This window comes from Bidens hawaiensis, unplaced genomic scaffold (assembly GCF_021521415.1).
Source record: "Bidens hawaiensis isolate Kalapana, Puna unplaced genomic scaffold, B.hawaiensis_p1.1 tig00041171_1, whole genome shotgun sequence".
Classification (NCBI taxonomy): Eukaryota; Viridiplantae; Streptophyta; class Magnoliopsida; order Asterales; family Asteraceae; genus Bidens; species Bidens hawaiensis.
Genome location: NW_027497285.1, coordinates 5,217 through 19,330, shown reverse-complemented (window position 1 = coordinate 19,330; position 14,114 = coordinate 5,217). Strand labels below are relative to the sequence as shown.

General features: G+C 32.3%; 1 protein-coding gene across 1 annotated transcript; it reads right to left on the bottom strand.

Moving 5' to 3' along the window:
- Positions 1-3,666: 3,666 nt before the first annotated feature.
- LOC143592743 (LOB domain-containing protein 11-like) lies at positions 3,667-4,451 on the bottom strand. Its single transcript, XM_077072588.1, has 2 exons — positions 4,241-4,451; positions 3,667-4,011 (listed from the first exon to the last, which is right to left on the bottom strand). Exons 1-2 carry the CDS (start codon positions 4,448-4,450, stop codon positions 3,667-3,669), a joined length of 555 nt encoding a protein of 184 aa, XP_076928703.1. The 5' UTR covers position 4,451.
- Positions 4,452-14,114: the final 9,663 nt, after the last annotated feature.

The following is a 14,114-nucleotide window of genomic DNA, read 5'->3' as shown; positions in this document are numbered from 1 at the left end:
AAACATAAATATGCATTATTACTCGTTAGCAGAAACCCGCGTGATGAGCTGACGTAATAATTTACAACGCAATATTCATTTTTAAATAGTTAATCCCCTTCACATGTTATATTTATGGTACTTTCCGTTAGTTTTCTCAATTTAGAAATGACTCAGTACAAATAAATTCGCCACCAGTTCTACTTACAAATACAATAGTGTATGGTTATCACACTTATGATGTAACAAAAACTATGCACTGATATAAAAGATAATGCAACATAAGCACATGCAAACTATTAAAAAAAAGAAGCAACAAATACAAAATACTTGCGCGTTGGGGCGACGCTTTATAAATAAAATTAAACTATTAAATCAACAACACATCAAGAAGCTGCCACACAAAGTACAAACAAACCTTAGAGAACTCCCTCGTAAACACACACACACAACTCTTACGTCTTACAGTGTCTCATACTACAACCTTAGAAAGCGCCTTCTCTATGAACAGTTTAAACAATTTCTCATTCTCTTCATGCAACCTCTGAAAAGTGTTTAACCACAATAAAAATTTCCCATTGATAACCTAATTCAAATTATGATCTTTATTTTCTAAAGGATGAATAATAAAGATAATAATGCCTCAATTAGAGCATCAAGTTTTAGTTTTAGGGGCTGTTTGGTAGCCTCTTAACAGTCATTAAGAGACTATCTCTTAATGACTCGTAACCTTTTAATGGTTAAGAGGTAAGAGGTAGCCTTTTAATTATTCAGACTTAAGGCTACCTCTTAACCATTAAGAGGCTCATAGCAGCTGCAAACTACATTTTATTAACTCTAAGCTGACTTTGGACTTGTAATTAATGACGTATATGCGCATCATTGTTAGAAAACACTAAACAAGGTTATCACCGACAGGAATATCTGAAAGATTTACATTGGTGATAGTCAATCCCAACGGCTATTTGCAAACAATATACCAATGTAGCATCACTGACGTATGTATACCGTTGGGAATGACTATCAAGTCTATCATAACATTTAATAGCCGGTTTCTTGGTTAATCAATAATATAGTTTGTAAATACCATCCCAATAATATTAACTAATAAATTGTATGTTATTAATTAGGTAACATTTTATAAAAGTTTTACTATTAAAGAATCGGGCCAAGAAGATACACATTGGTTGGTCCGAAATCCGAATAACTATATGGATTGAATTATTGGATTGGACTTGAGTTGTTGGGTTTAACCATGTGTTGGGGTGTTTTGGGGCCATATCCACTTTGGATGTTATCGGGCTGCCTCCAGGACTCCAGGAGAGGTGTAAAAAAACCGGTTAACTGCAAACCGAACCGGTTCGTTGCTAAAACCGGTTTCTACCAAGCCGGTTCCCAAACCAAACCAAACCAAACCGCCGGTTTGTATAGCGGTTTGGGTATTTTACAATTAAACTGGTTTTTTTCTTAAATCGGTTTAAAACCGACCCGAACCGGTCAGGATCAGTTTGGCTACTTTTATACTTAAACCGGTTTCTAAACCGAATCGGTTTGACCCAAACCTGTTTTGAATATGCAAAAACTAAATTGGTTCGGTTTGTAAAAAAACGGTTTTGTACACATCTAGCGTTCAGGCAAATTATTATTGGGCCTCAGTTGCCTTAGGTATGTATGGGTTGAAACACTAACTAGTCGCCCCGAGTCCACATAAACATTATCTGAAGTCTGAATAGGGCTGTTAGCCTATGTACTACTAGAAATTTCCGCTTTTAGTCATACACATTTGACCTTCATCATATAATACACATGTCATCATCTGATTGCTTCTCACCCTTTTTGGTTTTATCAATGTTAGAATTACTTAGATATTTGAAAGTTTAAGTTGGACAAATTTGTGGATAACATGGCCAAGCTTTAATTATAGAAAGTTTTTAGACGTCGAATAGTCATTAAAAGAGTAAAGCCATCAAACTATCAACATTGATCAATAAATTCCGAAGACCAAAATGGTTGAATTAAATTAAATAAAAGGTCACATCATATTAGCATCACTAGAAACATTTTATACAAGACTTAGTTTAGAGTTAATGGGCATTTTCGTCCCCGTGGTTTGCTACTTTCGCCACTTCAGTCAAAAGTTCGAAATTTTGTCGATTTAGTCCTTATAGTTTTAAACATTAGCCAATTACGCCCCCCCGTCAAACGACATCCAACTATGCCGTTAGTTTAAGGTGTATTTTTGTCTTTCTCCTATTTATTTTTAGTTAATGGTCATTTTCGTCCCTGTGGTTTGATGCTTTTGCTACTTCAGTCCAACGTTTGAAATTTTGTCAATTTTATGTTTGTTTGTTTTTTTGTCTATAACCCCTAAGAGCATAATCCAAGCCCAAAACCATCGAGCATCGACCAAAACAGGTCTACATTTACTCTGTCGACAATAATAATCATACCCCCCCTCGTATTTAGTTTCGAGGCATTTCCTAAACTCTCCCCTATGGTGGAATTTGTTGGTAAAGTGGTCAAGGTAATTCCCACAAACCGTACTATACTGGTAAAATTAAAATTGTTCCTTTGGTTAATGCATAATAGTTAGGGTTTAGAGATTAGCATATCGTAGCAAACATCTTGGTCGAAATCAACATTAAGAGGTCGAATATCTCGCATTTCCATGTTTGCTCAAGAAATCGATACACTATATCGCATGTGTGTTCTTCAAATCGTGGTGTTGCTATTGAATTCTTCAAATCGACAACAACTCTATGGTTGAATTCGACGAATTCAAGAACAATATCGCGATTTGAAAAACACACATGCGATTTAGTGCATCAATTTCTTGAGCAAATATGGAAATGCGGAATATTCGACCTCCTGATGTTGATTTCGACCCAGATGTTTGCTACGATATGTTAATCTCTAAACCCTATCTATATGCATTAATCAAAGAAACGATTCTAGTTTATTCGGTATAGTTCGGTTTTTGGGAATTACCTTGACCACTTTATCAAAGAATTCCATCATGGACTGAAGTAGCAAATAAAAAAATACTGAATTAAATTAAACATAAAATTGACAAAATTTCAAACTTGGAACTGAAGTAGCAAAAGTATCAAACCACAGAGACAAAATGACCCTTAATTAAAAATAAACAAGAGAAAGACAAAAATACCCCTTAAACTCACGGCATAGATGGATGCCGTTAGACGGGGGACGTAATTGGCTAATATTTAAAACTATAAGGACTAAATTGATAAAATTTCAAACTTTGGATTGAAGTGGCGAAAGTAGCAAACCACAGGGATGAAAATGACCATTAACTCCTTAGTTTAACACATGTAGTTTGATATTCATTTAAATAATTAAATGTTTAAAACATATTGCAATGAGATTTATCAAACAAATTTAAAAGGCTACAATATGATATGTAAACAAAACAATTGAGGAAAACTGAAAATACAATGAATTCGATTGTTCTTTTGAGTATGCAAATAAAACAAGATTTTAATTATTAGGTTTACAAACTCATGTGCATGTTGTTTGTGTTATAAGAAACACATGTCACATAGTATCAAGTTAGTTTCCTCTCTTGAGTTGTCGAAAACTAAGTGATAACTTTATTCCTAGCATCTGATATTCTAAGCTTTGCTCGTTTCTAACCAGTATAAGATATTCGATTTGAAAATAGCATGTTTATGCCCAAATAACATCCCATAACGACTCTTGATCATCGTCAAGAAAGACACAAGGGTTACCACTCTCAAAACTATCTTCTGAACCATCTTTAAATTCATCAAAAGTTTGTTGGGACGATGTTAGTGAAGATCGACACATTTCAGTAGAAACCGGGGCCGCTTGTTGGCATTTCATATTGAATATCTCGGCTTTAGCTTTGGCTAGTTGTGCTTGAAGTTCGATCACTTGGTTTTGAAGCTGAAAAATGGTTCCTACAGTTCCATAAATCGGGTCTATGATTCTTGCATTAGCCTCGTATACTATGCTACTAACTGCATCCGGTCTTTCGAATTCTTGTAATTCCTGAAATTTTCAACACGAGTCAAATACTTGGTCTCATATAGGCACAATGTAATATGTTAAGATGCAAACAATAATCTTTGGATAACTGGTTGTAGGTTCATTTTAAGCTCAAAACTTAATCGAATCATACCCGCCTTGTATTTTTAATCGACAAGAAAATAGGAATTACTAGTTTCATAACCTTGTTTTTTTCTAACATTCCTTCACAAGCATATACACAATTAATTACCTGTAATAACTTAATTATGTTGCTAGCACCGAAAACCCGATGAGCCATGGTGAACTTAAGTGGATCGGTAGGCGGAAAATGAGGTGCCAAAATGCATTTATCTACGCATCTTCTTCTCAATATCTTACAAGCACCACAAGGAGTGACTACAACCATATCATTAGAGTGGTGTGGTGGGTTTGAACCATTATTATAATAGTGGCTAGCCATCTTGATGGTAAGTAAGAGAGAACTTCACTTGATAGGGTTTGATTGAATTGGGGATATATGGGCTTATTTAAATGTACATGTAGACGTTGAATAAAGTTGTATATTTAGAAAAGTAAACGGAGATGAAATGAAATAGAATACAAAAAGAAATAAATATAAATTAAAGTATTAAACTATTCATCGTTCAAAGTTCAAACTAATGGGAAACTAGGAATTGAACATTTGATGGTGACGTTCGAAACTTAAAAACATCTTGGATGAGTATTCGGGCATGTTAGCTTGAACGGCGTTAACATAATTTTTTTTCATATGTAGGGTAGGGATGTACAAATGGTATCGACTATCAATACTGAAACGGCTGTCGCCAAGACTGATTCGGTACCAACTTTCTTTTTATTTCAGAATCTGTATGATACAGGTATTTTGTCAAATTTTTGTCCTGAGAATCGTACTGAACCAATAAATTTGGTGCCAGTAACGGTAACCATTTTCCTTAAAATTCGGTACCAACATGGTCATCCCTAGTTATAGGTATGGTATTAGACTATTAGATACTAACCAACCTGATTTCATAAAATTAACTCTATTATCCAAACTCATATCTAAAAATAGTTTCTTTTTAATTTTTCTTTTATTGTATTTTGAATTTGTTATAGTTGTCAAAAACTTAATATATAAAAACTAGTATTTTACCCGGCGCAACAGGTTAGATAGCGTGCGGGGTAGGTCATATTTTTTTTATGTACCCCTTACGTTGCAGCTATGCATTACTATGGGTTCAATTAATATATAAAACATTAAAAATATGAAAAACAACATTTGTTTGGTCGTGTAAAACCCGAGCGTTGTTGGTTCCGAGGGCTGCGACGATGATTCGGTAAAACTCGAGCGTTGGTAAAACCTAAGCGGTTCCAGACATTGTGGCGGTGAGTCGAGGCGAATTCAGTCAGTTTCGGTTACGGTCGTTACCATTTCGGAAGTAAACAAAAAGGTTGGTAAAATCAAGCGTTGGTAAAAACCTAATGTTGTTTGTCCCGGGTGTTTAAATGGCAAGTCGAGGCGAATAACCGTAACACCACAATCTATTGTAACTTATTTGATCTTGTTGAATAAGGAGATGATTATGAGATTTCATTTTTGCACCTTGTACATATAGTGCAATGTTTTAGACAATTCGAATATAATGATTTTGTTCGAAGCAAATCCTTTATTGTTTATGTAAGTGTATATCGGTTATTGTTACACAAAGTGTAAAAGACAGTAATCAACAAAGAAAAAAGATCACTAAGTGGTGTGTTGATCAACGTTCTTAATAACCATTTTTCCTTCTCTCTTTCATCAAATCTTCAAAAGAACCTTACATACTTTCAAATAAAATGCAGTTAACATCCCGTATAAATTTATGTGGCTATGTATAGTTCATAAGCTATGCTTAGATTGCTCAAATATATATATAAGCCAGGTGAATGAAAGACATAATATAATACACACACAATACCGCGCTGAGTTAGAAAAAAAAAACTCACAGACCTAGGCCCACCTAAACAGTGACACAAGAAAAAACCACTATGATTACACTATTGGAGACTCGAACTTGGATTGCCAACCGGTAACGAACATACAACCTAAGACAGCACCATCCCACCAAAGCTAAAGTTATGTTTCAAACGTGAAACAAATATTAAATATATGAAACTCAACAAAACCATTTGTGGCACCAAACTTCTCTTTTATACTAATTAGATAATTAGAACAAAAATACATTTGAAAATCTCAATGATTATCTTACAAATTGAGGTAACAAATCGAATAATTTTATAATGACAAATTGAAAATAAATAATTTCATCTTTTGTGTATTAGTCAATAATAGTCTCACATTTAAAAATATAACAAACGGTCCAATCTTTCAACCATTTTTGTCTCAATGTTCTTCCATTAAAACACTTAACGCAATTACGTTTTTTTTCGAGTTTCAAACTGATGTTTTAGGGCATTTGATCGGAAGATGATACGAGTCAATTGATGTAAAACTTATCTCTAAATAATGTATCAAATGGATTGATTTTTGTTAATTGGAAATTCAAACACCGAATTGAAACACTGTTTCGTCGTTTGGATTAGCGTTTCGAGATAAGTTTTACATCAGTTGACTCGTATCCTTCGTCTGATCAAAACCTAAAACATCGGTTTGAAACTCGGAAAAAAATGTAACGGCGTTAATTGTTTTTTAACGGAGGACAATTGAGACAAAAATAGTTGAAAGGTTGGACCATTGCTAGTGATTTTTAAATGTAAGATTATTATCGGCTAATATACAAAATATGTGATTATTTATTTTCAATTTGCCTTTTATAATTGAGTATGAGACTGAAATTAACAAGAATGGTTGACCGGTCTAATTAGTAATTACTATCTAATTGCCATCACATATGGGGCATTCGCAAGCTTGCATTATGAGTGTATTTATGAAAATGGATAATCCTTGACCGGTCTGGCTGAAAGTTGGTGGACGATTGGTGGGGGTGAGTTATTATACGATACCACCGTTGCCAAGTGTCCAACAATTCTATCTACCTTATGTTGACATGATAATGATAAGTCAACAAAAGATGAAAATAATTCTTCAGTTTGAATATTGGGTTTGAAAGTGTTTAATATTAGAATTTTACTTGAAATAATTAAAATTTGAACTTGGTTTATAGTGTAATGAGTTAGGTTTGAGACCAATTTCATTTTCTTAATTTTCTTAAAACAGAAATGTGGACTTCTGGTGAAGCATAATTCACATACAACTTAGGTAGTGTTTGGTATACAGAAATGACGTGGAATGAAATAGATCATTGCGAGGGAATAAAAAAATAGGTATTTAGTTGGTCAATAGAATTAAATCAATGATCACACAATAATTTTTATTCCATCAAAGCCATTTATTCACACTGCTTAAAGAAACCGATTCAACAAGTATCTTAATCTCGTATCAAGCATCTTCAGACAGAAAATTCATGGTGTTATAAATAAAGATTATTAATTGAAGGCCGATTAGTATGCTTGGTTTTAAGAATTTGACTAAACTAATTGTTAATAACATCATATATAATTTGTACCAAAGCACATATAGTCCATTAGTCTAATGATACCAAAGCGTTGAAATGATGTCACTCCTAAGCGATAGCGTTCAACTTTCATTGTGGGTTAGTGATGTAGCTTTATAAGTAGGTTACAGGTGTACAATTTTGTCGTCGTTGGTTTATGCATTCTCTAGTGTTTTATGTGCGAATCTAGCTTCCATTAATTTTATATCTTATTAATAATGTTAAAGGTGCTGTGTCCAATATAAGATACTTTTTACTTTATTATATTGGTTAGTGGGGTATTGACAGTGTCGTACGAGCTAACTAGGTTCGCAAGGTATAGAAAAACATGTAGATGTAATCTTCGATGTTATTTTGATATAACTGGAAAGTGAAAACTAGCTTCACCGTCCATTTATTAAGTTACATGTGCAATCTTTGAATGAATCTGGTTACTAAATTCTAAAGACCAATATCTTAAATGCTAAAAGTATGGACTGAGAGTGATACCTAATAGTTTTAATTAGGTTTTCATAAACTACATGTTTAAAATTAAATCTTTGATGTATGATGGATGCTATTAGTTTTGCAAAACTTAGGGCTGTTTGGTAGCCTCTTAACAATCATTAAGAGACTACCTCTTAATGGCTCATGACCTCTTAATGGTTAAGAGTTAGCCTTAAGTCTGAATGGTTAAGAGGTAACCATTAAGAGGCAGCATCTTAACTATTCAGACTTAAGTCTAACTCTTAACCATTAAAATGTTATGAGCCACTAAGAGGTAGCTTCTTAATGACTGTTAAGAGGCTACGAAACAGCCCCTTAATTGATAAGCATTATTTATACATCAGACCATCGAATCGTTGCTTCATGTTAGAAGGTTTCACGACAATCATCTTTCTCTCACATTCCTGACCTAATTCATAGATCATAGAGACAGATTTTTCACCGTCTCTCACTTATTATTCTCCCCATCAATCTGTCTACCACATAGGTTGAAAGGATCTCTACGAATGCCCCACATAGGTTGAAAGGATCTCTACGGATGCCCCGTTAGAGATGATCTTATTTATTGGAGATGCTTTATTTGTATATGTTCAAGAATTTGCTTGCAACTTATTAACAAACGTGAGTTACAAATTACAATACATGATGCATTAAGTATAAGTTTTTATGCACATGCACATTCAAGTCTGCATAGAATTAAGGACCAAAATCCAGATGTTATCGCAGCAGGGACTCCAACTCAATAGTTATGTCTTCAGAAAGTCAAAATATCTAGACAAATACTTGAAATTTTAATATTAATGAGGTTTTGTTTAAAGGAAATTTGGAAATATTATATTTATGGTGAAATTGACATTTAGGGGGTGTTTGGAATTCCTTATTTGCACCTCCTTATACCTTATATAAGGTGTTTTACATAAGTTACTCCATTCTAACTTATGAAAAACTCCTTTTTCTTCTTTTCTTTTTTTTCTTTAAAAGGTTTAATAAGTTATATTATCCAAATACTATTTTAACTTATAAAAGTTAATAAGTTATAAAAAGGTAAAAATAAGAAAACCCAAACAGCCCCTTAATAAAATACATCCAAACGAGTCTTTGCCTTGTTTTTAAAATCTTCAAATTACAGAGTTACAAAGTTCTTGATATTATTATATTAGGGTTTATTAATAAGAGCTCAAAGACCCACTAGATTAGTTAGGGATTTTTTTTATGACGTCGATGTATAGTAACTCAATCTTTAATAATACTCAATTTAGTATTTATTATTATCTTACACTAATATGATAGCTTAATGCTATTGATAACTCCGAAGAGTGCTAAATTTAGTTAAATCAATTTTGATCTTTTATTAGGTTTTGATTTAATGTGTTTGATAAAAATTTGAGAGAACCCTTGAGTTTCAACTACACGATTCACCATGTTGATAAATCAAATGAAAAAGACTAATCGAACAATAAAGGTTACGATAATAAAATTTGAAAAAAAGAAGATGAAAAGACAACGACAAACACCCACAACTTAAGCGTGTTGAATCCAAATAGTCTCTCAACTAATAAGAATATGAATGTAATATAAAATTATAAATATTTTATAGTGTAAAATCTTAATCAATCCTTATAAAATTTGACACATGCCCTACCTATATGCATCTATCATCCCATGTGAAGTTTCTTTTTTGTAGTATTATTATAGTGTAAAAATCTTAATCAATCCTTATAAAATTTGACACATGCCCATGTGGAATTTCGAGATTGAGCTCATGAAAGTTCGAAACCAACTCTAATAAAAAGTTATATAAAAATTATTACAAATACAATTATATTATATAAATGTAATATAAAATTATAAATATTTTATCAAATTATATTTGAATTTAATACCCAATACCCAACCCAATCAGTTTATACTCAATTTTTAAGCTCAATGCCTAACTCAGTTAATCTCTACCCAATTTTAAGCCTTGATACGCAACCCAATCCACATTTAATCTAATTAAAATTAAGTAGGGCCCAAATTTTAATTTGTTTGAAGCGGATAAAACTCCAACTGTCAACCTGACCTCACCGATCGATCATTGTAACCTGCTGGCTGTACTCGATAGAAGTACGTATAGTCCAATTTGCGTAATTAGATGAAGCACGTGAAGTCCAATTTGCGTAATTGGATGATTGATGAAAATTTAAAAGATAGTTATATTTGTTTCATTGAGACTTATGAATGTCTAACTAGATGATGTTTTGATTAAAATTATTAAAATAATACTTATAGAGAATAACTTTAGATATATTTTATTTTAATTATACATTTTTATTCACATTTTATGTACTTTATATGGTATATGATATTTTGTTTTTCTTTTTTGTAATATGGTCCGACCCGACCGGAAAATACTGATTTTAAACCCAAAAAAAAGTTATATGCCAATTAATTACCCGATTATGACCAGAAAAAGAAATTATAATACCGACCCAAAAAATTATTCTCCTCTGTGAGAAAAAAGTCTGCCGCTATTGTCAAATGCCCAAATTCTTCTGACGCTCTTTTTTTTCTTCAATTGCTCCACGTCACATGTTTATTCTTGAGCCCATCAGCAACTAGCTACTTGCATTGCAGCCCAATAAAAAGACTCAAAACCACCAACAACATTCTTATTTCATCTAATCTAACTTCATTTTAATTTTAATTTAATTAAAATGGTTTATTTTTATGGTTTTTGAACCGGAATGATAAAATGAAAAATATTTTGTTGGTGGTAATCAAACTTAATGCATTGCTTTTAAAATATGTGCAAGTTACCAACTTAACTATAATGAATTAATATTAACTTTCTCTTTTTCTTAATTTTGATTTAATTAAAATTGTTCCATTTACAACCTTTTATTTTGATTTCTTTTAAATACAAATATAAATACAAATTATTATTACTAATCTTATATGTATTTTAAAACATGCAATTACCCATTATTAATATTCATTATGTAATACCTTATAATTTATAAAATTATAATGTTCATTATATAATTCATATATGTATATTTGATGTTTTTTTTTATATATTTCGCTTGTATGTTACACGAGTCACTAACCTAGCTATATTATTAAAGTAAGATGATTTTTTCACATGACATTATTCTAGGGTCTCCACATATGTGAGCAGTTTCATGTTTTATCATCTTTTCTTTTAAACACAATATGGGATACAGACCCGTTTAGTTATGTTATAACCCATGACCTAGTTTTCATGCTAGAACAATAAGCCGATTTTTCATCAAATACATCCATCTTCATATGGCAGTAGCCAGTAAGGCTTTGTAAAATTTAGAAAAGTAAATTATTGTGTGATACAAGTCTCGAACTCAAAACCTCATGCTTCAAACTAAAAATGATTACCAACTCCACTTAATTGTGTTGGATTTCTTGACTTATAAGAGCATTCTCATTGAATTCTTCATCTTCATCTCTATAATTACACTAAAAACACTATCTTTTCTCTCTCATTTTCAATTAAATAATACTTTTTTATACTTTTATCATTGTATTTTCTCTCTCATTCACTCACAACCACTTTCAAAAACATTAAAAAATTATAGAGATGAACAGTGTGCTTCTCCAAATTTAACTATGAACAATAACATTTTCTCTCTCCTCCTCTCACAACCATTTTTAACCATCTCTAAAAAATGAAGAACCCCCTCATATAATTTGAAGAATCCACTGGGAATGCTCTAAATGATATATTGTTAATTCACTTATAATTAATACTAGCAAAACATTAAACATTTAAGTCAATATCCAGTGTGGTATTTAAAGATGTTTTTAGAGACTTATAAATTGTAAAAAAAATTTTATCATTATTTATATCTTACAGATTTTTAAGGTATGTTATCATGTACATTATTAAATTTAACTTTTTTTTTTGTTGTGTTTTAACCACCCGTTTATCATACGGACTCTATCTTAATTAACTAATATTAAAAAAATGTTAAAAAGTCATAGATAAACATGAATTTAGTTAAGTATATTTTAAAAGATAGTTGGTACAACCCTTAGCTTCACATGGTAACAAATATGTATGACTTTTAACTAAATGATTGTAGGTTATAATCTCAATTGAGACATGTGGTAAAATAAGGTGGAAAAAAACTAGTTATAAAAAAATAGCTAGTAAAGGTGGCTATAATAAAAGCTCTTTAGAAAGTTCGAAAAGATTTTTTTTTTTTTAAACTCATGTTGAAATGTGATAAGTAAAGTGTTTAATGAATAAAGATGACAAAAATGACTTACAATGGCTCAAGTGTATGTTAACTAATTCACTCTACGTTCTGTAATATAAATAAAGGTCAATGTTTTGGGTGAAACCATCTACACATTTATTCATTATCTTTTTATTATTTTTTATTTTTTTTAATATCATTTAAGTTAGTTGCATTATCTACTACTTTTAAAAGAGATTATAAGTAGTTGTTTGGAGGGTAGGAAGATTATTAGTTTATGATTGAATTTAAGTTACAAAAACTTGTTTTTTTAACCTTTGGTTTGGCTGTAGTCTTTAATTAATCATAAAATTTCTTGAGCCATGTGATCACTTTCAAAACCACATCATATTTTCTTATAGATTCTCTGATTAAGAGTAACTCCACCAACATTTCTCTTAACCAAAGATAATGATCACCTTGTACAAATTACACCAATAATTCACTAGTTCAAATATAATGATCACCTTGTACAAATGTTTATTAATTCAAGTTAGTGATCATCTTCCACGTTTCACTAATCTCTTGAGTGAGTGATCACGTATTTCACAAAGCATCAAACAAGAATGGTGAACCCCACACAAACCAGCAGATGAAACTGTTGGGATAGTTCCCACTGCCCAGGTCATAGTAGTTGCCACTACTTGCATGCTACCACTGATGGTTCAACTACCACTTCTCGTTCCCACTCTGTGCTTGCATTAGGGCAATTCCTATTGCCGCTGCTGTTGAGCTGAAACATAAATCAGTTTCTATCAGATGCACTTAAACATAATAAAATGCATATGCTTATTTTTCATTAATTCTTGATAGAACTTTTTCAACTTAGTTTAACTACAGAGTTAAGTGCCATTTTCATACATGTGGTTTGTTTAATTACGCAACTTTAGTACCATTTTTGAATTTATTGCAAATGACTACTTCAGTTTTCTAAAAATTGCAATTTTAATACTTTTTTCTAACTCTGTTTATTTTTATTCGTTAAGTCAAGGACACTTTGGTCATTTTACTATTTTTTTTTAATTTTTTTCTTTTCTTTTAAACACCTTCTTCCCCCTTTATATCCATATATCCATAAACCCTGTATCCCCAAATCATAATATCAAAATCCAAACCCTAAATCCACAGTCAGGCCTTTTCTCATCGTCATCCTCGCCGGAAAAACGCACCCAAAAACTGCCGCACCCACCTTATGCTCGCCGGAAAAACGCACCAAACCACCAGTACACCTGTCTTATGCTCGCCGGAAAATGCACCTCCTGTTCGCCGGAAAATTGAACCTTAGCACAGCCGTACTTATCTTCTGCTCACCGGAAAATGCACCTCCTATTCGCCGGAAAAACGAACCTTAGCACCGCCGCACCTATCTTCTGCTCGCTGGAAAAAGCACCAAGCCGCCGCCGCACCCAAATCTTGCTCGCCGCACCAACCACTTACATCCACCATCTTCACCCACCTCCGTCATCTCCATCGCCACTGCACCATCTCCGTCATCTCCATAACCGGAAAAAGCTAAATTACCAAAATTCACTCAAAAAACCCCATGGATGATGGAGTGAGTTAGATTGGATTGGTGGAAAGCATTGATGTTCAGGGTATAATGTTATTGTATCTGGAGATTATTATTATTAGGTTTTGGAGTTAATAAATCAGATTCTTTAGGAGATGAGGAAGGAGGAGAGATGGTGACTTTTAGGGTTTTATGGATGTAGATGGGGAAGAATGTGTTTAAAAGAAAAGAAAAGAAAATAAAGAAAATAGCAAAATGACCGAGGTGTCCTTGACTTAACGAATAAAAATAGACGGAATTAGAAAAAAGTACTAAAAT

Coding starts and splice junctions, on each gene's coding strand:
- LOC143592743 (XM_077072588.1), bottom strand. CDS start 4,450: ATGGCTAGCCACTATTATAATAATGGTTCAAACCCACCACACCACTCT. Junction 4,012..4,240: donor ACATAATTAAGTTATTACAG/GTAATTAATTGT, acceptor TGAAAATTTCAG/GAATTACAAGAATTCGAAAG.